This window comes from Rhinopithecus bieti, unplaced genomic scaffold (assembly GCF_001698545.2).
Source record: "Rhinopithecus bieti isolate Rb0 unplaced genomic scaffold, ASM169854v2 scaffold_10548, whole genome shotgun sequence".
Lineage (NCBI taxonomy): Eukaryota > Metazoa > Chordata > Mammalia > Primates > Cercopithecidae > Rhinopithecus > Rhinopithecus bieti.
In genome coordinates, this window is record NW_016806834.1 from 1,707,439 (window position 1) to 1,733,740 (window position 26,302).

At 42.0% G+C, this 26,302-nt stretch overlaps 1 protein-coding gene across 1 annotated transcript in view; it reads left to right on the forward strand.

Annotated features, from left to right (window-relative positions):
• Positions 1 to 25,265, forward strand: part of CTSS (cathepsin S) — a 38,475-nt gene extending 13,210 nt beyond the window's left edge. The window contains exons 4-8 of the mRNA XM_017877778.1: positions 478 to 627; positions 4,521 to 4,748; positions 6,369 to 6,534; positions 8,968 to 9,070; positions 24,500 to 25,265. Coding sequence (XP_017733267.1) covers positions 478 to 627; positions 4,521 to 4,748; positions 6,369 to 6,534; positions 8,968 to 9,070; positions 24,500 to 24,599 — 747 coding nt within the window. The 3' untranslated portion in view covers positions 24,600 to 25,265. The remainder of the gene's footprint in view (positions 1 to 477; positions 628 to 4,520; positions 4,749 to 6,368; positions 6,535 to 8,967; positions 9,071 to 24,499) is intronic.
• The last annotated feature ends 1,037 nt before the right edge of the window (positions 25,266 to 26,302 follow it).

Below are 26,302 nucleotides of genomic sequence, written 5' to 3' on the forward strand. Positions count from 1 at the left end.
CGCTCGGATTCCAGGCGCATGCCACCTCCCCCGGCGAGTTTTTTGTGTTTTTTAGTAGAGACGGGGTTTCACCATGTTAGCCAGGATGGTCTCGATCTCCTGACCTCGTGATCCGCCCGTCTCGGCCTCCCAAAGTGCTGGGATTACAGGCTTGAGCCATTGCGCCCGGCCCCATTTTTACTTTTTATACTGTATTTTCACTGTATCTTTTCTATGTTTAGATATATTTAGATACACAAGTACTTCATATTGTTCTACAATTGCCTACAACCTTCAGTACAGTACCATGCTGTGCAGGTTTGTAGTCTAGGAGCAACAGGCCCTTCCATACAGCCTAGGTGTGTAGGAGCCGATATGCTCTAGGTTTGTGTAAGTAGACACTATGGTGTTTGCACAATGACAAAATCACCTAACGACGCATTTCTCAGAACATATTCCAGGAATTAAACGATGCCTGACTGTATATTTGCTTTGTAGACCAGTGAAGAAGTGATGTCTTTGATGAGTTCCCTGAGAGTTCCCAGCCAGTGGCAGAGAAATATCACATATAAGTCAAACTCCAATCAGATATTGCCGGATTCTGTGGACTGGAGAGAGAAAGGGTGTGTTACTGAAGTGAAATATCAAGTGAGTATTACCATCCCAAGCCTCTGAACCCTAGGTAGAGCTCTTTAAATGCTTAGTCTAGCTACAGAATTTTACAGTGAATGTTAACAGTCCCGCGTGTTACTTTCTAATTATTTTCATTATTCTTGTCTTCCCAACTAAATTATAAGTTCCTTAAGGGCAAGGATCACATATTATATTTTATTTATACAGTTGGCCCTTCATATCCACAGGTTCCATATCTGCAGATTCCACCAACAGTGGATCAAAAATATCCAGAAAAAGGTGAAGATAAAAAAATAGGCCAGGTGCTCACGCCCATAATACCATTACTTTGGGAGGCTGAGGTGGGCAGATCACCTGAGGCCAGGAGTTTGAGACCAGCCTGGCCAACATGATGAAACCTCATCTCCACTAAAAATACAAAAATTAACTGGGCCCGGTGGCACACGCCTGTAATCCCAGTTACTCAGGAGGGTGAGGCAGGAGAATCACTTGAACCTGGGAGGCAGAGGTTGCACTGAGCTGAGATCGCACCACTGCACTCCAGCCTGAGCTACAAAGCGAGACTCCATCTCAAAAAAAAAAAAAAAGTTAGTAAAGTACATGGGAAGACCGGGCATAGTGGCTTATGCCTGCAATCCCAGCACTTTTCCAGGTCAAGGGAGGAAGATCACTTGAGGTCAGGAGTTCAAGACCAGCTTGGCCAACATGGTGAAGTTCCGTCTCTACTGAAAATACAAAAATTAGCCTAGCATGGTGGCAGGCACCTGTAATCCCAGCTACTCGGGAGGGTGAGGCAGGGGAATCACTTGAACCTGGGACGCAGAGGTTGCAGTGAGCTGAGATCTTGCCACTGCACTCCAGCCTGGGTCATAGAGTGAGATCCTGTCTTTAAAAAAAAAAAAAAAAAAAAAGCACATATAGGAGGATGTGTAAATTATATGCAAATACTCAGTCATTTATATAAGGAGCTTGAAAATTCTTGACTTTTGGTATGCTCAGAGGTCCTGGAACCAATCCCTTGTGGATACTGAGGGACAACTGGATTCTCCACAACGTTGTTTTTTGTTGTTGTTTGTTTTTTTGTTTTTGAGACAGAGTCTCCCTCTGTTTTGCCCAGGCTGGACTGCAGTGGTGCGATCTAGGCTCACTGCAACCTCTGCCTCTTGGGCTCAAGTGATCCTCCCACCTCAGCCTACATAGTGACTATAGGCACGTACCACCACACCCCACTTATTTTTTTTTTTTTCCTTTGTATTTTAGTAGAGATGGGTTTTGCCATGTTGCCCAAGCTGGTCTTAAGCTTCTGAGCTCAAGTGATCCTCCCACTTCCGCCTCCCAAAGTACTGGGATTATAGTCATGAGCCCTTGTGGTCAGCCTCCACAGTGCTTTTCTAAGTGATCATAGAACCACCTACTTAGACAAACACTGAACTAAGCAAATAGGTGTTTAACACAGACTTTCATTGCTCATGCTATGCATTGACTGCACTAGACTCTCCAGTAAGCCAATTGCTTGAGAAGCAGTGTTGCGTGAGAGAGCCCTGGTGATCAGGAAGTTTCTCCATTTCACTTGTGAATTTCAAAGTTGAAGGAGAAGAAAGAACTAGAGCTAGAGTGATCTATAAATTGTGCCACTCAAGTTAATTCATGGTTAGTCTTGCATCGTTAGAAAATGAAATATGTGCCTTGTAAAATTGTTGTTCCCATGCTGTTGTATTTTCCTTTAGTTTGCTTGTTTTAAAAAATTGCAAAAATCCTAAATTAGTTAGAGGTAAAACACATGTATCACCATAGAGGTCAGGGTAAGTGAGAGGAATCAGAGCATTCTGAGCAGCTACCCCAGCTTGTGATCAATGAAGAAAGTAAAAATTTATTAGGAAGTAAATGATGGCCAGGCACAGTGGCTCATGTCTGTGATTCCAGTGCTTTGGGAGGCAGACGCAGGAGGATCGCTTGAGACCAGGAGTTAGAAACCAACCTAGGCAATATAGTGAGGCCCTGTCTCTACAAAAAATAAAAATAAAAATTAGTCAGGCGGCCGGGCGCGGTGGCTCAAGCCTGTAATCCCAGCACTTTGGGAGGCTGAGACGGGCGGATCACAAGGTCAGGAGATCGAGACCATCCTGGCTAATACGGTGAAACCCCGTCTCTACTAAAGAATACAAAAAACTAGCCGGGCGACGAGGTGGGCGCCTGTAGTCCCAGCTACTTGGGAGGCTGAGGCAGGAGAATGGCGTAAACCCGGGAGGCGGAGCTTGCAGTGAGCTGAGATCCAGCCACCGCACTCCAGCCTGGGCGACAGAGCCAGACTCCGTCTCAAAAAAAAAAAAAAAAAAAATTAGTCAGGCATGGTGCACTCCTGTAGTCCCAGCTACTTGAGGGGCTGAGATGGGAGTATTGCTTGAGCCTGGGAGGTTGAGGCTACAGTGAGCCATGATCGCACCACTGCACTTCAGTCTGAGTGACAGAGGGAAACCCTGTCTCAAAACAAACAAACAAAAAAGAAGTAAATGGTACTGCTAATCTCTTATTCTTTTCCACCTACATATTTTTCTTTCAACTAGTTTTGGATTTCTTACCCGAGGTTCTCTAAAATAACAGCTTTAGAAGACCCAGTAAACCACATATTTAGATGTTAACTCTGAGTAAATTAATGAACTCCTTTCTCTGGGTGCTTGCATTTTAATGAACAATTTTGCTTCAATCAAAAGCAATGTCAATTTCCTTCCTTTGGGTGGAGAGCAAAGTGGGAGGAGGGGAGGAGAGAGAAAGAGAACAATTATGATGGGGCTCTGGACACCCTGCCCCTTTTAAAACTAAATCAGCTTTGACTTTTTTTGTTTGTTTATGCCTCCTTGTAAAATATTTTTTGATCAAAAAAATTCTGAAGATAACAAAGGTTTGAAAAATGCCAACCTAGGATTAAATTTCTTATGTTTCAGGCATCATNAGATGGGAGTATTGCTTGAGCCTGGGAGGTTGAGGCTACAGTGAGCCATGATCGCACCACTGCACTTCAGTCTGAGTGACAGAGGGAAACCCTGTCTCAAAACAAACAAACAAAAAAGAAGTAAATGGTACTGCTAATCTCTTATTCTTTTCCACCTACATATTTTCTTTCAACTAGTTTTGGATTTCTTACCCGAGGTTCTCTAAAATAACAGCTTTAGAAGACCCAGTAAACCACATATTTAGATGTTAACTCTGAGTAAATTAATGAACTCCTTTCTCTGGGTGCTTGCATTTTAATGAACAATTTTGCTTCAATCAAAAGCAATGTCAATTTCCTTCCTTTGGGTGGAGAGCAAAGTGGGAGGAGGGGAGGAGAGAGAAAGAGAACAATTATGATGGGGCTCTGGACACCCTGCCCCTTTTAAAACTAAATCAGCTTTGACTTTTTTTGTTTGTTTATGCCTCCTTGTAAAATATTTTTTGATCAAAAAAATTCTGAAGATAACAAAGGTTTGAAAAATGCCAACCTAGGATTAAATTTCTTATGTTTCAGGCATCATTTGACAGGAGAAAGGGTATTTTAGGTCAAGGAAATCATCCTAGCTTCTCTCAAAATCTCATTACTGTAGGCAACTATCTCCCTTACTTATGGGTGAAAATAGGTGCAATTTGGTACATGCTCGGTGAGTATTGTTTCTTAGTATATTTGAATATGGTCATTATGCTCTGAGCTTGGTTGACCGCAAATCTCTATCAAGGTTGGACCTTGCCTAGATAACCATCAAGTATTTAGTCTTCATTCCCATTGTTAAAGACAGAAGGAAACTGTAGTAGCGGAGCTCTTTCTGGGAACTCGGGACAGAGCTGATGTAGTTGAGCGTTGTCCAGTTTGGGTTATGGAAGTCATTCCGAATGATTTTCTGTGATTTGCGTTTGTGACCTTGTATCTGTTTTAGGGTTCTTGTGGTGCTTGCTGGGCTTTCAGTGCTGTGGGGGCCCTGGAAGCACAGCTGAAGCTGAAAACAGGAAAGCTGGTGTCTCTCAGTGCCCAGAACCTGGTGGATTGCTCAACTGAAAAATATGGAAACCAAGGCTGCAATGGTGGCTTCATGACAAGGGCTTTCCAGTACATCATTGATAACAACGGCATCGACTCAGACGCTTCCTATCCCTACAAAGCCACGGTGTGTCACAAGCAAACTTTTTGTGCTGCCCCATGATCTCATGTTATCCACTGACTGACTGCACTGGGCTTGCTACCATGCCAATTGCTTGAGAAGCAGTATTGTGTATGAGAGAGAACCCTGTGCAGGAATTCTTAAATTCTCAAGAGTTCTCTTTCTGATGAAGTACTCTTCTTAATATATCAGTAGTACAAATAAGCAAGTAGCACTCATGCTTAAAAACAGATTTTAATGACTGGAAGTAGTGGCTCACGACTGTAATCTCAGCACTTTGGGAGGCCAAGGTGGGTGGATCACCTGAGGTCAGGAGTTTGAGACCAGCCTGGCCAATATGGTAAAACATTGTCTCTACCGAAAATACAAAAATTAGCCGGGCATGGTGGCGCATGCCTGTGGTCCCAGCTACTTGGGAGGCTGAGGCAGGAGAATCACTTGAACTCAGGAGGCGGAGGTGCAGTGAGCCAAAATCACGCCACTGTACTCCAGCCTTGGCAATGGAGCAAGACTCCGTCTCAAAATTAAACAAAACAGATTTTAAGCAAACTATCCTTAAAATTACTTCTCTATAAACTTTTTCTTCTGCAGCCTCCCATGCTCAACCTTATTCTCAGATCATTAACCATATCATTCTTCCACCCACTGAGAAGCTAAATAATACCCTCCTCTTCCTCGCAAATTCATTATACATTTTGATATAACGATAGCCTAAGGATTGTGTCCATGTTACAGAAGATTTTAAAATATAAAATATCACTCAAAACCTTCTACCTTAACCACTATTATTTTGGTTTATTTCTTTCAAGTTATTTTCCTGTTAAGCACTTAAAAAACACAGTTGGCCAGGTGTGGTGGCTCATGCCTGTAATCTCAGCACTTTGGGAGGTCGAGGTGGGAGGGTTGCTTGAGCTCAAGAGTTTGAGACCAGCCTGTGCGACATAGGGAGACCTCCCCTCTACTAAAAATAAAAAAAAAAAAAATAGTCAGGCATGGTGGTGCACACCTGAGTAGAAGTTCCAGCTACTTAGGAAGCTGAGATGGGAGAATCACTTGGCCCAGGAAATGGAGACTGCAGTGAGCCATGATTGCGCCACTGCACTCCAGCCTGGACAATGGAGGGAGAGCCTGTCTCAAAAAAATAAATAATATAAATAAATACAAAACATAGTTGTATATATGACAAACATGAATTTGTAACTTTCCTTTTCCCACTTGAAATACACTGTGTTTCCTATATTATATGGTCTTTATATACCATCATTTTAACTGCAGATCATCTTGCAGGCATCAAAAAGATTTTAAAGCTCTCATCTAGAGGTTTTTATCTCTATGTAATATTTCCCTACAGTCCACCTCAGAGTCTGAGGGGACCTTGTCCTGGCAAGTTTTGCCTGTATGAGGATGTTCACAATTTGAAAGAATAGAATAGTTCTGTATTTCCTCCATTATTGCTGAAACCCAGGACTGTCAGGATTTGGAAGACTTGCAAAGGAAGGAGCCTTAGACACATGAAAAAGTTAAAGAAAGGAAAGAAGACATATTTAAAATCCAGGCTTAGGATACTGGTGATTTACAAAGGAGTTGAAGTATACTTCTTTATCTGATTTATACTTCTTTTTGCAGGATCAGAAGTGTCAATATGACTCAAAATATCGTGCTGCCACATGTTCAAAGTACACTGAACTTCCTTATGGCAGAGAAGATGTCCTGAAAGAAGCTGTGGCCAATAAAGGCCCAGTGTCTGTTGGTGTAGATGCGAGTCATCCTTCTTTCTTCCTCTACAGAAGTGGTAAAAAGATAAATAAATAAATAATAATTAGAATTTAAAGAAAGAAAGAAAGGATATTGGCTGAGCACGGTGGTTCATGCCTGTAATTCCAGCTTTGGAGGCTGAGGTGGGAGGATTGCTTGAGCCTGGGAGTTTGACACCATCCTGAGCAACATCACAAGACCCCTATCTCTATAAAAAATAAAATAAAATAAAATTAGCCAGGTATGGTGGCATTCACTTGTAGTCTCAGCTACTTGGGAGGGTGAGGCGGAAGGATTCCTTGAACCCAGAAATTTGAGGTTATAGTGAGCTATGATCATACCACTGCATTCCAACCTGGGCAACAGAGTGAAAACCTGTCTCTAAAAAACAAGGAAGAAAGAAAGAGAGAAAGAAGGAAGAAAGAAGGGAAGGGGGCCGGGCACGGTGGCTCAAGCCTGTAATCCCAGCACTTTGGGAGGCCGAGACGGGCGGATCACGAGGTCAGGAGATCGAGACCATCCTGGCTAACACGGTGAAACCCCGTCTCTACTAAAAAATACAAAAAACTAGCCGGGCGAGGTGGCGGGCGCCTGTAGTCCCAGCTACTTGGGAAGCTGAGGCAGGAGAATGGCGTGAACCCGGGAGGCGGAGCTTGCAGTGAGCTGAGATCTGGCCACTGCACTCCAGCCCGGGTGACAGAGCGAGACTCTGTCTCAAAAAAAAAAAAAAAAGAGGGGAAGGGCCCGGTAGGGCAGGGCAGGGCAGGGCAGGGCAAGGCGGGGCGGGGTGGGGTGAGGCGATTTTAAATCTCATGAACCAACGTCTGCTGCCTTCAAACTTTTCTTCTGCAGCTTCCTCGCCTCTCTCAACCTTCTTACAATAGAAGAGAGTTAAGGTCTTGTTCTGGATTAGGTTTTGGCGTAAGGGCATGCTTGGTTGGCTTACTCTTTTATCTAGACCAATCAGATTTTCTCTGTATCAGCAATAAGGCTGTTTCACTTTCCTGTCATTTGTGTGTTCAGGAGAGTAGCATTTTTAATTTCCTTCAAGCACTTTTCCTTTACAGTCACAGCATGGCTGACTGTTCGGTACAAGAGGCCTAGGCTAGGTTCTGGCCTGCCTTGGCTTTCAACATGCCTTTCCCACTAAGCTTAATCACATCTAGCTTTTGACTTAAAGTGAGAGATATGCAACTTTTCTTTTTACTTGAACACTTAGGCCTATTATAGGGTTATTATGTGGCATAATTTCAGTATCATTGTGTCTCAGGGGATAGGGAGGCCTGAAGAGACAGACAGCAGTGTGGCCAGTCTGTGGATCAGTCAGAACACACACAACATTTGTGGGTTAAGTCTGCTATCTTATATAGGTGTGGTTTGTAGCTCACCTCCAAAATTATAAAGTAACATCAAAGATCATTGATCACAGATGAGCATAACAGATACAATAATGATGAGAAAGTTTGAAATATTGTGAGAATTACCAAAATGTGGTACAAGGACACAATGTGAGCACATGCTTTTGGGAAAATGGTACCAATAGACTTGCTGAATGTAGAGTTGCCACAAACCTTCAATTTGTAAAAAATGCAATATCTAGCTGGGTGCAGTGGCTCATGCCTATAATCCCAGCGCTTTGGGAGGCCAAGGCAGGAGGATGACTGGAGCCTAGGAGATTGAGGTTACAGTTAGCTATGATCATACCACTGTATTACAGCCTAGACAACAGAGCAAAACTCTGTTCCTTAAAAAAAAAGGTAATATCTGCAAAGCACAATAAAGCAAAGCACAATAAAATATGTCTGTATACACAGAGAATTATAATAACTGATTGTATGCAAGTTTAAAAATACTTAGAAAAAAAAAAAACAGAAAAGAAAAAAACTTAGAAAAAGGTGGTGTGCTTATCAAACAAGGTTTCTGAGGGAACCATGACTGGAGTGATGCTAAGCTTGGCAAGAACACTGACAAATACAGCTTTGGTGGCAAATAATTATGAGCCCTAGTTTATGCATGAGAGTATACGTCCTTAACTTTTTTTTTTCTTTTTTCTTTTTTTTGAGATGGAGTCTCACTCTGTTGCCTGGCTGGAGTGAGGTGGCACAATCTCAGCTCACTGCAACCTCCACCTCCTGGGTTCAAGCAATTCTCCTGCCTCAGCCTCCTCAGTAGTTGGGACTACAGGAGCGTGCCACCATGCCCTGCTAATTTTTGTATTTTTAGTAGAGACGGGGGTTTCACCATGTTGGCCAGGATGGTCTCGATCTCTTGACCTCGTGATCCGCCTGCCTCGGCCTCCCAAACTGCTGGGATTACAGGCTTGAGCCACCAAGCCCGGCCATGTCCTTAACTTTTTAAATTAATCTTGCTATGTATTCAAAGCAGGCTAATAAAAAGTAATACAGTTTTTAAATGCCCTTTATTATCCTTTAGTATTCACTCTTTTTTCCCACCCGTAATTGATTCTCAGGTGTCTACTATGAACCATCCTGTACTCAGAATGTGAATCATGGTGTACTTGTGGTTGGCTATGGTGGTCTTAACGGGAAAGAATACTGGCTTGTGAAAAACAGGTAATATATTTACACTTTATATTTAATTGGAATCAGGAATTTGAGGGAGTTTCAGCAAATACTCTCTTATGATTTTGATGATGATGATTATGATCATGATATTGACGATGAACTTTATAGCTTCTTACAAAGTGACATTCTAAATTTCTCAGTGCCCCCATCTCTTCACTTACTATTCTGCCTTCATCACTTTGTTTTCATGGTTTATCTTCTGTACTACTTCTCTGATCATTCCTTCTCAACCTCTCTTATGAAACTATTCCTCTGCTTAGCCCAAAATTGTTGGTACTCTTCTTCTTTTTTTTTCTTATTTTGAGACAGAGTCTCGCTCTGTCCCCCAGGCTGGAGTGCAGTGGCCGATCTCAGCTCACTGCAAGCTCCGCCTCCCGGGTTTACGCCATTCTCCTGCCTCAGCCTCCCGAGTAGCTGGGGCTACAGGCGCCCACCACCTCGCCCGGCTAGTTTTTTGTATTTTTAGTAGAGACGGGGTTTCACCGTGTTAGCCAGGATGGTCCTCTTTTTATTTTATTTTTTCTTGGGTGCCATAATTCCACTCTTAGGACTCTAGCTATAACCTTTATATGCCAATAGCTTTTGAATCTCTAGCTCTAGTTCTGACATCTTCCCAGAACTTCAGACTTACCTGGACACACCCACTTACACATATCTTAGTCTCTCCAAACTCAATACATCCAAATAATTCAGTACTCTCTCCCCCATACTGTTCCTCCTTCAGAATTTCCCACATCAGTAAAGAGCCACACAACACAGTCACCCAGTAAGATATGATGGATTCATCTGAGACCTCCCCAAGTCTGACCAAGCAACCAATTAGTCAAAGCAATTTTACCTCATCTATGTCCTTGATTCTGTCCCTTCTCTGTTTCTTCTATTACGGCTCTAGTTCAGGCATCTCTGTGTGGACTATTGCTGTCCCCTTCTAACTGGTCTCCTTTACTCTCTCTTTTCTTCCCCTTTACCCTCAAATCCATCTTTCATACTGCTGCCAAACTTATTTGTCTAAAATATGAACGGGTCTGGGCTTATAACTCTTCTACTGAGTTTCATGCAGTGTAAAATTAATGTTCCCTGACAGAGGACAAGTCCTGTAGGCCGTGCTCCCTGCCTTGCCAGCCTCACCTCCTGGCATTCGTTGCCTCCTATTTTCACTCTGGTTATATTGCGCCATCCACAGTTGTAGTTCCCATACATTCCACTTTATCTGTAATACCTTCCTTCCTCTCTCGGTTTGTGTTCCCTCTGCCTAGAATATCCTGTCTTCTCTTTTGGTTTACTTCTCCTTTTCTTCAGAAGCAGCTCAGGCACAATCTATTCCAGAAAGTCTTTCCTGAATCCTTGGGATGAGCAAAATGTCTTTTTTCTATGCTGCCAAAATGTCCTATACATACTGGATCACAGCATTTTAGACATTATATTTAAATTGTATTTTTACTTGTCTGTCACTCCAATGTTCTGTACGTGCCTTTGGGGAGAGATTATGTCTTGTCTTCGTATCCGCAGCACAGACTAAGTGGGTGGCACCGAAAGGCCCCTCAATATATGTGTTGAACTGACATCTATATCACTCATAAACAAAGGGAACATAACTTCTAGAGGGAAAAAAGGGAGGATATATGAAGAGTTGAAACTTTGGGGCACACCTGGAGTTTCTCTTTGTGTTAGTTTGCTATGGCTGCCATGACAAAGTGCCATAAACTGAGCAGCTTAAATAACAGAAATTTATATCTCCCAGTTCTGGAGGCTGGAAGTCTAAGATCAAGGTGTTACTAGCTTCTCACGCTGTGAGGAAGAAAATATTTGTGGACACAGGAAAAAAAAATTACTGTATGATCTTACTTATATGTGGGATCTGAAAAAGTCAAACTTACAGAAACAGACAGTAGAATGGTGGCTGCCAGGGACTGGAGGCTGGGTAAATGAGGAGATGTTGATCAAAGAGTGTAAACTTTCAGGTATAAGATGAACAGGTTCTGGGAATCAAAGGTACAGCCCGGGTGGAGATGGATGCATTATTTCATTTGATTATGGCAATCATTGCACAGTGTGCACATACATCAAGTCATCACACTGTACACCTTGAGTTTATACAATCTGTGTCAATTAAATATGTTCTTTTAATTAAAAAAAAAAGTTTGATGCCTCTCCCCTAGCTTCTGAAAGTTTGCTGGTGATCTTGGACTTTCCTCGGCCTTTAGAACCATCCCCCTGACCTCTGCCTTCATTTTCACATGACATTCTGCCTGTATGCATTTCTGTATCTATTCATAATTTTACTTTCTTCCCCTTCTTGAGACAGGGTCTCACTCTGTCACCCAGGCTGGAGTGCAGTGGGGTTATCAATGTTCACTGCAGCCTCAAACTCCTGGGCTCAAGCAATCCTCCCACATCATCCACCAAAGTAGCTGGCACTACAGGCATGCACCACCGCACCAGGCGAATTTTAATTTCTATTTGTAGAGACAGGATCTCTCTATGTTTCCTAGACTGGTCTCAAACTCCTGGGTTCAAGTGATCTTCCTGCTTTGGTCTCCCAGAGCACTGGGATTATAGGTGTGAGCCACTGTGCCTAGCCAATTTTCCCTTTTCATGAGCATCATTCATGTTAGATTAGGACCCACCCTAATGACCTCATCTTAATTTAATTAATTATATCTACATCAACCCCATCTCTCAATAAGTTCACATTCTGAGGTACTGGAGGTTAGGATTCCAACATGAATTTTGCGGGGACACAATGCAACCCATAACACCCCTCAAATCTTTACTTGAAGTACGTAGTCTACAAATCAAACAAAAGGTGCTTTCCTACCCTTTTCCCATTGTGGCACACATAGAAGATGATGATATTTGTATGGCCAACTGGGAAAGTAGCTGAGGGGATCAATATCTTGGCTCACTGATAACCTATTCACATCACTGGTCAGCTTGGGTGTAGACCAGTGATAGCTTTTTAAAATGAAACCATTTCCTTCATATCTTATTGATTCTCTAAGGAACTCCCTACAGCAGGTGTTCTAAATTCTCTCCTCTACTGAAGCTGCTCTTGAAGATCATCTATATCTTTTAGTGTTGAAATTCAAAGCTGCTTCTCTTCACTCATTCATTCAACGAGCACTTACTAGGCATCTACAACGTGATTGGCATTATCTAGGCCCTGGAGATACAAAAAATAGTAAGAAACCATCCTGTCCTAAAGGCACTCACAATCTAACATGAAAAAAATATATATTATATATACATACATAATATATAATATACATTATATATAATTTGTATTATAATACATACATATACATACATATATAATATATACATACATATTATATATTATATATACATACATAATATATTATATATTACATATACATACATTATATATTACATACATATTATGTGATATATATTATGTATACATACATATTATATAATATATAATGTATACATACATATAAATCTCTCTATCTATAGAGAGAGAGAGAGGCTGCAGTGAACATTGATCACCCCACTGCACTCCAGCCTGGGTGACAGACTGCACTCCAGCCTGTCTCAAAAAGGGGAAAAAAGTAAAATTATGAAGAGAGACAGAAATTCATGCATATATATATATTTTTTTCTTTTCTTTTCTTTTTTTGAGACAGAGTCTCACTCTGTTGCCCAGGCTGGAGTGCAATGGTGTAATCTCGGCTCACTGTAGCCTCTGCCTCCCAGGTTCCAGCGATTCTCCTGCCTTAGCCTCCTTGGTAGCTGGGATTACAGGCGCTCGCCACCACGCTGGCTAATTTTTGTATTTTTAGTAGAGATAGGGTTTCGCCATGTTGGCCAGGCTGGTCTCAAACTCCCGACCTAAGGTGATACACCCACCTCGGCCTCCCAAAGTGCTGGGATTACAGGTGTGAGCCACCGCGCCCAGCCTAAATAGATTTTTAAACGATACAACAAACACATCGTGGTATAATGATACATGTCTAAATGGCTATGGGACTATTGAGGAGGAAATGCCTAACAGTCTAAATCTCCACAGAGAAGACACTATTTGCATCAAGTTTTCAGATGTATGGAATTATTCATGTATTGGAGGAAGAAAGTGCATTAGAGGTTGGAAAATTGCTCAACGACCCAGAAAACATATGCAATGGCACATTTCTCACTATCTTGATTCATTTTGTTACATCAACTTTAGCCTCATATCTTACATTATTTTATCCACCTGTCTGTTACATGAGTTTGCTATATCAAAGCAAACTCATCTGCTCCTTCAGTTTCAACTATTGCCATTATGTAGATGATCCCCAGTTCATAATCTCTGAAAATGACCTCCTAACTAAGTGACAGACTTCCTTGTCCAACTTCCAATTTGGCAGCTCTACTTGAAAAATCCAAACTCCCCACCTACATCACCCTACTACCAACATATACACACGCTCATACTCAATAAGTTTACAATGTTCTTCTCTTCCTTTCATCGCTCATCCCTGAAAAGGATTTTAGAACAAGCTCAAGGGAAAACTATTCCCTGTTTTGGGTAATATATTACCATCTTCAGATTATTAAAGCCTAAGCATCATCTTGGCCTTCTCCTTTTTCCCCCTCAACCCACACAGCCCTATCCATTTGGCCTCTGAATCATATTTTATATGAATTTTCTCTTTGCCATTCCCAACGGCCCTGCTGTAATTCAGATTCTATTCCAGCCATCTGTAGAGGTATCTTCTTAAAATATAGATCATGTCAACTCCTGCTCAAAAATTCTAAATAGATCACCATTGTCTAAAAATGAAGTCCAAACTCCTGGCCAGGCATTCCAGGTGCTCCACTATCTGGTTTTTAACATAATCTTAGACATTTCTTCCACTATATTTTCATATACCCACAGTCGTACTCTGGCCACAGTGAACTACTTATTCATCATTCCCTAAGTTTACAGATACATCCCTACCTCTGTTTCTTTATATATGCTGCTTCATCTTTCTGATATGCCTGTGAAGCCCAATGCTGTCTACAGAAATACCACCCGTCTTGGTGATGGACATTCTTATACAGTTTGACGGGAAAGTAAGCTGTATTTATTCTTTTTTTGGGGGGGGTGACGGAGTCACTCTGTCACCAGGCTGGAGTGCAGTGGCATGATCTCAGCTCACTGCAACCTCCGCCTTTCAGATTCAAGTGATTCTTCTGCCTCAGTCTCCTGAGTAGCTGGGACTACAGGCACGTGCCACCACACCCAGCTAATTTTTGTATTTTTAGTAGAGACAGGGTTTCACCATGTTGGATGGAGTTTCACCATGTTGGCTAGGATGGTCTCAATCTCTTGACCTCGTGATCTTCCCACCTTGGTCTCCCAAAGTGCTGGGATTATAGGCGTGAGCCACCGCACCTTGCCTATTCTCTTTCTTGAAAGCAATTTGACGATATAATAAAGAACTTTTTAAATGTTCATATTCTTCCCCCCCCCCTTGTTTTTGTTTTTTGTTTTGAGACAGAGTCTCGCTCTGTCACCTAGGCTGGAGTGCAGTGGCACGATTTTGGCTCACTGCAACCTCTGCCTCCCAGGTTCAAGCGATTCTCCTACCTCAGTCTCCCGCGTAGCTGGGATTACAGGCGCCCACCAACACGCCTGGCTAATTTTTGTATTTTTAGTAGAGATAGGGTTTCACCATGTTGGTCAGGCTGGTCTCCAACTCCTGATCTTGGGTGATCTGCCTGCCTTGGCCTCCCAAAGTGCTAGGATTACAGGCGCAAGCCACTGCGCCCAGCCAGTGCCCCATTACTTTTTTTTTCTTGGAATCTATATAAAGAAAATAATCCTAAATATGGGAAAACTTTCATACCCAACTTGGGTGAATTGTAGCATTATTCTTTAATAGTAAAAACTAGTAAGTAGCCAAAAATGCCTAACAATAGGTATATGATTAAATAAATTATGACATAATCAACTCCATGCATTAGAATTATTCAGACTATTATTAATAACCTAATAAAATACTTGGGATATATATTTAAATGAAAAAAGATGGCCGGGTGCGGTGGCTCAAGCCTGTAATCCCAGCACTTTGGGAGGCCGAGGTGGGCGGATCACAAGGTCAGGAGGTCGAGACCATCCTGGCTAACACAGTGAAACCCCGTCTCCACTTAAAAAATACAAAAAATTAGCCGGGCGAGATGGCGGCGCCTGTAGTCCCAGCTACTCGGGAGGCTGAGGCAGGAGAATGGCGTGGACCCGGGAGGCGGAGCTTGCAGTGAGCTGAGATCCGGCCACTGCACTCCAGCCTGGGCGACAGAGCGAGACTCCGTCTCAAAAAAAAAAAAAAAAAAAAAAAAAAAAAAAAAAAAAAAGAAAAAAGATACACATAAATATAAAATTTATATGTAGTATAAATATTAGCTGAATGTGGTAAGCTCATGCTTATAACTCTAGAGCTTTGGGAGGCCAAGGCAGGAGGATCACTTGAGGCCAGGAGTTTAAGGCCAGCTTGAGCAACATAGGGAGACCCAGTCTCTACAAACAAATTTTAAAAATTAGCTGGGCATGGTGGCATGTGCCTGTAATATCAACTACTCGAGAGGCTGAGGTAGGAGGATTTTTTGAGCCCAGGAGTTTAGGGCTACAGTGAGCCATGATCACACCACCGCCCTCTAGCCTAGGTGACAGAGCAGGACCCTATCTCAAAAAAAAAAAAAATTAAGTTAAACATAGTATGTCCAACCAGGCTTAGTGGCTCATGCTTGTAATCCCAGCACTTTGGGAGGCTGAACTGGGAGGATCTCTTGAGCCCAGGGGTTCAAGACCAACCTGGGGAACATAGACCCCATCTCTGTACAAAAATAAGCCAGGCATGGTGACACACACCTGTGGCCCTAGCTACTTGGGAGACTGAGGTGGGAAGATCACTTGAGCCCATGAAGTTGAGGCCACTGTGAGTGAGCCATGATCACATCACTCAACTCCAGCTTCATTGACAGAATGAGATCCTATCTCAAAATAAAAGGAGGGAGGCCAGGCGCGGTGGCTCACGCCTGTAATCCCAGCACTTTGGGAGGCCGAGGCGGGCGGATCACGAGGTCAGGAGACTGAGACCATCCTGGCTAACCCGGTGAAACCCTGTCTCTACTAAAAATACAAAAAAAATTAGCCGGGCGTGGTGGCACATGCCTGTAGTCCCAGCTACTCGGGAGGCTGAAGCAGGAGAATGGCATGAACCTGGGAGGCGGAACTTGCAGTGAGCCAAGATCGCACCACTGCGCTCCACACTCCAGCCTGGGTGACAGAGCGAGACTCCGTCTCAAAAAAAAAAAAAAAAAAAGGAAAAAAAAAAAAAAAGGTACTAATTTTAAAATGAAAAAAAAAAGTCATTACAAATCCTATTCATTTTTAAATCCTGCCGCAAATACTCTTTCATATCCCATTCTCTTAGAATTGTTTCTCTATTTCCTAAGCTTTGGCAATGCTTTATGAATTCTATTATAGTATTTTACACATATCCCTCGTGTTATAGCTATTTGTGCAAACCATGCTCTATTCACTAAAATGTAAACTTCTTCAAGGTAGGATAGTCTCTTGTTCATTTTTGTATCTTCGTTCAGACACTGATTCAACAAACATATATTGAGTACCTACCATGTGCCAAGCTAGGAACTAGCAATTGGAAATGAAAAATGCAGCTTTTCTACCATCCCTCAAGGTACTCCTAGTCTAACGGAGTAAAGGAAACAGGCAGGTGCATGTATACTCCGTTTCAACTCAATGTGATAAATGCTAAAATAGAGGTGGCATAGGTTGCACTGGAGGCATAAAAGAACTTTGGCAGGTGATTTAACTTCTTTAACTTTTAGTTTCATCACCCTTCTTACAGTGGAAGAGAGTTAGGGCCTTGCTCTGGATTAGGTTTTGGCTTAAGGGAATGTTGTGGCTGCTTTGCTCTTTTATCTAGACCACTCAAATCGTATCAGTGATAAGGCCAGTTCACTTTCTTCCCTTTCTTTTTTTTCTTCCTTTTCTTTTCTTTTTCTTCGTTCTTTCTTTCTTTTTCTTTTCTTTTTTTTTTTTTTTTTTTTTTTTTTTTTTGTTGTTGTTTGTTTGTTGTTGTTGCGAGTCTCACTCTGTCACCCAGGCTGGAGTGCAGTGGCACAATCTCAGCTCACTGCAACCTCCGCCTCCCAGGCTCAAGCAGTCCTCCCACTTCAGCCCTCCAAGTAGCTGGGACTACAGGCACGTGCCACCAGGCACAGGTAATCTCTGTATTTTTAGCATGTTGCCCAGGCTAGTCTTGATCTCTTGAGCTCAAGTTATCTACCCGCCTCAGCTTCCCAAAGTGCTGGGATTACAGGCATGAGCCACTGCACCTGGCCCGTTGTGTTGCTTTCTTATCATTCATGTGTTCACTGGAGTAGCATTTTAATTTCCTCCAAGAACTTTCCTTTTGCATTCGCAACATGGCTAACTGGTTCAAGAGGTCTAGCTTTCAGCCTACCTTGGCTTTCACAAAGCATAATCATTTCTAGCTTTGATGTAAAATGAGAGATGTATAACTCTTCCTTTCACTTGAACACTTAGAAGCCACTGAAAGGTTGTTTTTTGTTTGTTTGTTTTTGTTTTTTGAGACAGAGTCTCCCTCTGTTGCCCAGGCTGGAGTACAGTGGCGCAATCTCGGCTCACTGAAACCTCTGCCTCCCAGGTTCTAAGCGATTCTCCTGCCTCAGCCTCTGGAGTAGCTGGGATTACAGGCGTGCACCACCATGCCTGGCTAATTTTGTATTTTTAGTACAGACGGAGTTTTGCCATGTTGGCCAGGCTGATCTTGAACTCTTGTCCTCAGGTGATCCACCCGCCTCGGTCTCTCAAAGTGCTGGGATTACAAGCGTGAGCCACCATGCCCAGCCCGTTGTAAGGTTACTAATTGGCCTAATTTCAATATCATTGTGTCTCAGGGAAGAGGGAGGCCAAAGAAGAGAGATGGGGGAAGTGTCAGTTAGTGGAGCAGTCAGAACACACACCACTTATCAATTAAGTTCACCATCTTATATGCGTGTGGCTCATGGCACCCCAAGACAATTACAATAGTAACATTAAAGATCACTGGTCCCAGCCTGGGCAACATAGCAAGACTCTGTCTCTACAGAGAGTTTTTTTTTTTTTTTTTTTTGAGACGGAGTCTTGCTCTGTCACCCAGGCTGGAGTGCAGTGGCCGGATCTCAGCTCACTGCAAGCTCTGCCTCCCGGGTTTACGCCATTCTCCTGCCTCAGCCTCCGGAGTAGCTGGGACTACAGGCGCCCGCCACCTCGCCCGGCTAGTTTTTTTGTATTTTTTAGTAGAGACGGGGTTTCACCGTGTTAGCCAGGATGGTCTCGATCTCCTGACCTGGTGATCCGCCCGTCTCGGCCTCCCAAAGTGCTGGGATTACAGGCTTGAGCCACCGCGCCCGGCCTGATAGTTTTTTTTTTAATTACCCGGGCATGGTGGTACATATCTGTGGTCCCAGCTACTTGGGAGGTTGAGGCTGCAGTGAGCTGTGATTGTGCCACTGCACTCCAGCCTGGATGACAGAGTGAGACCCTGTCTCAAGAATTTTTTTAAAAATCACTGATCACAGATCACCATCACAGATTTGATAATAATGAAAATCGTTGAAATATTGTGAGAAATGCCAAAATATGACACAGGGACACGAAGTGAGCACAGGCTGTTGGAAACATTGTGCCAATAGACTTGCTCCACGCAGGTTTACCACAAATCTTCAATTTGTAAAAAATGCAAAATTTGCAATGCACAATAAAGCGAAGCACAATAAAGCAAGATATGCCTGCACTTCTCAATACCTCTACTGTTACCATTAGAGTTCAAGCCACCATCTATCTCCTGGTCTGTTGCAATAATCTTGTAACTGGTAGCTGCTTCCCTCTTGTTTGCTTGCAGTCAATCCTCTATACATTAACCAGAGTTATCTTTTTAAAGCATAAAGTAGATTATGTTACCCTTCTACCCCAAACCCTCTAATGGCTTTCCTTCCCACTCAGAATAAAACCCATGACCTGTAAAGCATGACATTATCTGGCCTTAGCCTGCCTCTCCAACCACCTCTCCAACTACTCTCCCCTCTCTCATTCAGCTCCTGGCACATTAGCCTTTTTGCTATTTCTTGACACACCATGCTTATTTCTAGCCCTTTATCCAGGTCTTTGCCTCACTTGCATCTTTGCTCAAGCATCCACTCAGCGAAGCTTTTCCCGACCATTCCGCCTCAAATTGAGCCCTGTCTCCTAACACTCTGTATCCCTTATCCTGCTTTATTTTTCTTTATTGTACTTATCATATTATATGATCAAGTATTTCTTTGTTTACTGTATGTTTCTCCTCTAGAACCTAGGCTTTAGAAAGACTTTGTCTCTGTAATCCTAATGCCTAGAAGAGTGTCTGGCACAGCCTAAGAAACCCAGGACTTCAGTCTATTACAAAGGAAACTGGCACTGATCAACTTTCCCACTTTGCTAAGGGCTACGAGGCTTTCTGAGACATAGGACTTTCTTTTTAAAAACAGGACAGTCCTTGGCCGGGCGCGGTGGCTCAAGCCTGTAATCCCAGCACTTTGAGCACTCTGGGGAAGGCCGAGACGGGCAAAAGGATCATGAGGTCACGGAAAATCGAGACCATCCCTGCCCGCACACGGGTGAAGACCCCCTCTCTACTAAAAAATACAAAAAAAAAAAAAAAACTAGCCGGTGAAGGTGGTGGGCGCCTGTAGTCCCAGCTAACTCGGGAGGCGAGGCCCGGAGAATGCGGCGTTAAAAACCCAGGAGGCGGAGCTTGCCAGTATGCAGCTGAGATCCTGCCACTGCACTCCAGCCCGGGCGACAGAGCAAGACTCCGTCTCAGAAAAAAAAAAAAAAAAAAAAACAGGACAGTCCCAGGCAAACTGGGACTGGTGATCACCCTAGAAGAAGGCTATATATATTTTTTAAAGTAGACGGACTCAGCCCGGCTAGGTGGCTCATGCCTGTAACCCCAGCACTTTGGGAGGCCGAGGTGGGAGGATCACCTGAGGTTGGGAGTTCGAGACCAGCCTGGCCAACATGGCGACACTCCATCTCTACTAAAAATACAAAATTATCTGGGCATAGTGGCACATGCCTGTAATCCCAGCTACTCAGGAGGCTGAGGCAGGAGAATCACTTGAACCTGGGAGGTGGAGGTTGCGGTGAGCCGGGGTTGTGCCATTGCACTCCAGCCTGGGCAACAACAGCGAAACTCCATCTCAAAAAAAAAGTAGATGTACTCTACTTGAGTCCAATCAGATGTACTCATACCTGGATAATAATAAAAATAGCTACCTTCACTTAGTAAGCATTGGTTATATACCAAATATTGTATGAGTACTTTAAATACATTTTCTAATTTAATTTTAAAAATACTCTTATGAGATAGGCATTTAGTTAACAAACTTACCTAAAGTTGAACAGTTTGAGTGAAAGAGCTATAGAATTAATAAAATAAATACAACTTGATAAGTACCAAAATGAACATTTGGAGCAGACTTTGTATAATTCTGAAGGCAAGACTTTGTCCTCAGATACTTTATTTAGCTTAAGATTTTTTTTTGTTATCAGTTTCATTATTTAAGGGAAGTTAGCAGGACTCAGTCAAAAAGAAGTCTGGGATCTTTTGAAAATTGGGGCAATTGATCTTGGTTGGTAAAACTGAGAAAAGCAAATTATCTAGATGTTGAATGGGGTCTGGGATTCCTTGGTCTCACGGACTGAATTCATACTGCTAGTAACTAGACCCTCAATTCAATTTTCATACTAGATCTCAGGTCCAAACTCAGTTCATCTAAAATGATTTATTTTGCCTATTATTTAAGGCAGTGACCATAGTAAGATATAAATTACATGAGATCCTAGATGTACTGGTCTCAATTTCATTCCCCTTATGATTTCACTCACAGAGATAACTGTAGGGATAGGCATAGTATAAAAGTTAGAGTGGACTTTGGAATAAAATAATCCTATATTTGAACTCTGGCTTCACAATTTTTTATCTTTTTTTTTTTTTTTTTTTTGAGACGGAGTCTTGCTCTGTCGCCCAGGCTGGAGTGCAGTGGCCGGATCTCGGCTCACTGCAAGCTCCGCCTCCCAGGTTCACGCCATTCTCCTGCCTCAGCCTCCCGAGCAGCTGGGACTACAGGCGCCCGCCACCATGCCCGGCTAATTTTTTTTTGTATTTTTTAGTAGAGACGGGGTTTCACCATGTTAGCCAGGATGGTCTCGATCTCCTGACCTCGTGATCCGCCCGTCTCGGCCTCCCAAAGAGCTGGGATCACAGGCTTGAGCCACCGCGCCCGGCCACAATTTACTATCTATGTGCCTTGTGGCAAGCCACTTTACCACTCTGCCCTTCTGTTTTTTTCTTTAGTAAAAGAAGATAATACTCACCTCACATAATGATGATTAAATTAGATAATTTATGTTAATCTGTTTGGCACAGAGTAAGTGCTAAATAAGTGGTGTCTATTAATATCAATAATAGCCTGGCCAGATTATTGTTATTGCTTTTGCTTATTAAAGTAGATATTAAAAGAGCATTGCTGCAGCCTGGGCAACATAGTGAGACCTCTTCTCTACTAAAAACAAAAAATTGGCCGAGCATGGTGGTATGCACCTGTGGTCCTAGCTACTGGGAAGGCTGAGGCAGGAGGATTGCTTGAGCACAGGAGGTTGAAGTTGCAGTGAGCTGTGATTGCACCACCACACTCCAACAGAGCAACGTGGTGAGACTCTGTCAAAAACAAACAAACAAAAAAACCCACTACAGCCATTGGTTGATTAGAGGTGATGATGGAGTTTGAATTTTATTGTAAAGGCATGGAGAGCCACCAAAAATTTCTAAGCAGTGGAATGGCAATTAAGTGAAAGGAAGCAAAGAAAGGAGCTCATGAAAATGTTTGAGAAGGACTGACCAGAGAGAGATAAGAAAATCAGAACATAGTAGTGTCTTAAAGCCAAGAGACCAGTAAGGTGGGAGTAGACAACTGTGTTAAATGGTACAGAGAGAAAAAAATAGGACCTGCAAAAGGTCCAGTGAGGGCTGATACATAGAATATTTAAGGCCTCTTAAAGCACAGTCCTTTTAAACGGTGTCATTTGTCTTCCAACAATAAACCAGCATTTCTTAGGTTCTCCACTGCATGAAAAAACACAGTCTTTGAGTCCCTGAGCCAAAATTTGTAACAGCTTCCCTTTGCCTTTGTAATTGAAGTACGTGTTCCTCCACAGGCTGTTCTAAGCTGTTCACAACATGACCCCAAACCAGCTTTCTATCCTCTTTTTCCGCTATTCTACTAAAGATATCCAGTTTTCCTTTCAACTAAATTTCTTACTGCTCTCCAGACACACTAGGCATTTTCTCAATTTCACACTTTTATTTGTATCCTAGAGCACTTAATGAATTTTGCCTTGTATGATATTTATATACCTACCACTACAAAATCTCAGAATGATAAAGAGCTTCAGAAATCATTCCTCTTACAAGGATTTTCTAAGTTTTTTCATCAGTCTTGGTAAAGTAAGAAAATAAGAATATTTTGGTGACTTTTCATTAATCTAAATTTATTTACTCAAAAGACTATCCTTAAAATAGAGATTATGTCTTTGGAATTTTTGCTTTTGGTGTTAAAATGTATTTTCTTTTACAACATAATGGTGACAGTAAGTAGTATGGTTTTTATTTATTTTCTTTTTTTGAGACAATCTCACTCTGTTGCCCAGGCTGGAGTACACAGGTGCAATCTTGGCTTCCTGCAACCTCCGCCTTGCCTCCCAGGTTCAAGCGATTCTCATACCTCAGCCTCTCCAGTAGCTGGGACTACAGGCTCATGCTACCATGCCCAGCTAATTTTTGTATTTTCAGTAGAGACGGGGTTTCACCATGTTTGGCCAGACTGGTCTCGAACTCCTGACTTCAAATGATCTGCCCGTCTCTGCCTCCCAAAGTGCTAGGATTACAGGCATGAACCACCGTGCCCGGCCAATAGTATACTTTTTTAAAAAGATGTCCATACAGCCGGGCGTGGTGGCTCACACCTGTAATCCCGGCTCTTTGGGAGGCCAAGGTGGGTGAATCACTTGAGGTCAGAAGTTGGAGACCAGCCTGACCAACATGAAGAAACCCCGTCTCTACTAAAAATACAAAATTAGCCATCGTGGTAGCACATGCCAGGAGTAGTAGTCCTAGCTACTCAGGAGGCTGAGGCAGCAGAATCACTTGAACCCGGGAGGCCGAGGCTGCAGTGAGCTGAGATTGCACCATTGCACTCCAGTCTGGGCAACTAAGAGCAAAACTTCATCTGCAAGAAAAAAAAAAAAAGGTGTCTATACATGCTAATTTAAAATTGATAACTGTATATCAATCTGTAAAAACCTTTTGAACTCCTCTAAGTCCATGAAATCAAAAAGTAAAACACTGATCTACTCCAACCCTAATTCGACCCATGATTTCTCTCTGCAACATCGCTAACAATTCGCCTCCGCTTGCTTGAACACTTCCAGCGCCAGGTAGAAATAGTCCTTTTTTTTTGTTTTGTTTTGCTTTGTTTTGTTTTGAGACAGGGTCAGGCTGGAGTGTCAGGAATGCAGCAGTATAATCATAGCTCACTGTACTCTCAAACCCCTGGGCTCAAATGATCCTCCCACTTCAGCCTACAGAGTAGCTAAGGAATACAGGTACACGCCACTATGCCTGGCTAATTAAAAAAAAAAAAAATTGTAGAATCAGGGACTTACTATTTTGCCCAGGCTGGTCTCAAACTCTGGCCTCAAACAATCCTTCCACTTCAGCCTCTCAAAGCACTTGGATTACAAGTGTGAGCCACCATGCCTGGCTCATTTTTCAATAGCTTTAATTATGAGAAAGTCTTATCTCAGCTCCACTTCTAGATCAAAACTCTTTCAGAGCTGCATTTTGTTGTTGGCTTTAGAATTCCCTCCCCTATAGCTTTTCATAGTAGTCACTCAAAATATTTCTTAATTGGCATTCTCTAGAGGAATTTAAGTTTGATAGAAAATCATTACCCACGATACTGTTATAAAAAAATTTAGAGATAGAGCCTTATAAAGGATACTAATACTCTTTCCTTAGAGAAGTCATATTTGCAAAGTAGGAGGACTAAAGGACTGGGATGGATCTTACTATATAGTTTTCCTTAGGTATTAAGTCTATTCATCAATATAGCACTAAAGCTTTCCAAACCATTATTTTGAATTGCCTGAAATCCCTGGAGAAACTATTATATTATTTCATTCTAATTTTGTTTTACAGTCTTTCATATATAATCACTTATAGGAGAAAACAATGAGATAAAAGTTATTAACATGATTTGATTGTATGCATTTGTAATTTTGTGTTATTTCTTTTTCTAAAGCTGGGGCCGCAACTTTGGTGAAGAAGGATATATTCGGATGGCAAGAAATAAAGGAAATCATTGTGGGATTGCTAGTTTCCCCTCTTACCCAGAAATCTAGAGAGGATCTCTTCTTTTTATAACAAATCAAGAAATATGAAGCACTTTCTCTTAACTTAATTTTTCCTGCTGTATCCAGAAGAAATAATTGTGTCATGATTAATGTGTATTTACTGTACTAATTAAAAAATATAGTTTGAGGCCGGGCACGGTGGCTTACGCCTGTAATCCCATTACTTTGGGAGGCCAAGGCAGGCATATCAACTTGAGGCCAGGAGTTAAAGACAGGCCTGGCTAACATGGTGAAACCCTGTCTCTACTAAAAATACAAAACATTAGCGGAGCGTAATGGTGCATGCCTGTAATCCCAGCTACTTGCGAGGCTAAAGCACAAGATTCTTGAACCCAAGAGGTTGAGGCTGTTGTGAGCTGAGACCACACCACTGTACTCCAGCCTGGACAACAGAGTGGAGACTCTGTTTCAAAAAAACAGAAAAGATGATATAGTTTGATTCTTCGTTTTTTTTAAATTTGCAAATCTCAGGAAAAAGTTTGCTAAGTAAATTAGTAGTGTACTGTAGATGTAACTGTATAAAAATTGTTCAACCTAAAACAATCTGTCATTGTTCATTGTTTTATTGTATACTCTTTGTCTTTTTAAGACCCCAATAGCCTTTTGTAACTTAATGGCTTAAAAGTACTTAATAAATCTGCCATTTCAAATTTCTGTCATTGCCACATACCATTCTTATTCCTAGGCAACTATTAATAATCTATCCTGAGAATATTAATTGTGGTATTCTGGTGATGGGCTTTAGCAACTTCGATGGAAGAAAATATTAGGCTATAAATGTCCTAAGGGTTCAGATTGTATCTTTGCACATAAAAGGATTCAAAACGCCATGTGTAGCAGCTAATGCCTGTAATCCCATCACTTTGGGAAGCTGAGGTAGGAGGATAGCCTTGAGCCCAGGATTTCAAGACCAGCCTGGGCAACATAGTGAGACCTTGTCTCCACAAAAAAAAAAAAAAAGGAAACTATCCAGGAGTTTCCTTTTTCTAAAGCTGGGGCCACAACTTTGGTGAAGAAGGATATATTCGGATGGCGTGTGTGCCTGTGGTCCCTGCTGTGCAGATGTCTAAGATAGGAGGATCACATGAGCCCAGGAGGGTGGGAATGCAGTGAACTGTAACTGTACCACTGCACTCCAGCCTGGGTGACGGAGCAAGACCCTGTCTTAAAAAAAGAGGATTCAACACATATTTTAAAATTAAATCATGTTAAAGTAAACAAATGCATAAAAGACAAGTACTTTGAAAGAATTGTTTTAATGATCAACAATTTAATATATTAGTCCAAATTATTTTTACCTAGTGATCAACAATTTGACCAGGGCCTTTTTTTTGGCAAATAACTGAGTCAACCAGAATAAAATAACCAATACTCCACTGCTCATATTTTTATCTAGTTCAGATGGATCTTCCTCACAACTGCTCTAGATTAGTAGATGCATCTAAGCAGGCAGCAGGAACTTTAAATTTTTTAAGTTCATGCCTATGACATGAACAATGTGTGGGATAATGTCATTAATATATCCTAAATTGACCTAAACTAATTTCACTAACTCTGGCTCCTTCTCCATAAAGCACATTTTAAGGAACAAGAATTGTTAAATATAAAAACATACATAATACCATAATACATGGCTATCATCAAACGTGTATAGAATATTATAGTTAAAAAGTATTTAGTTGATTACTTTT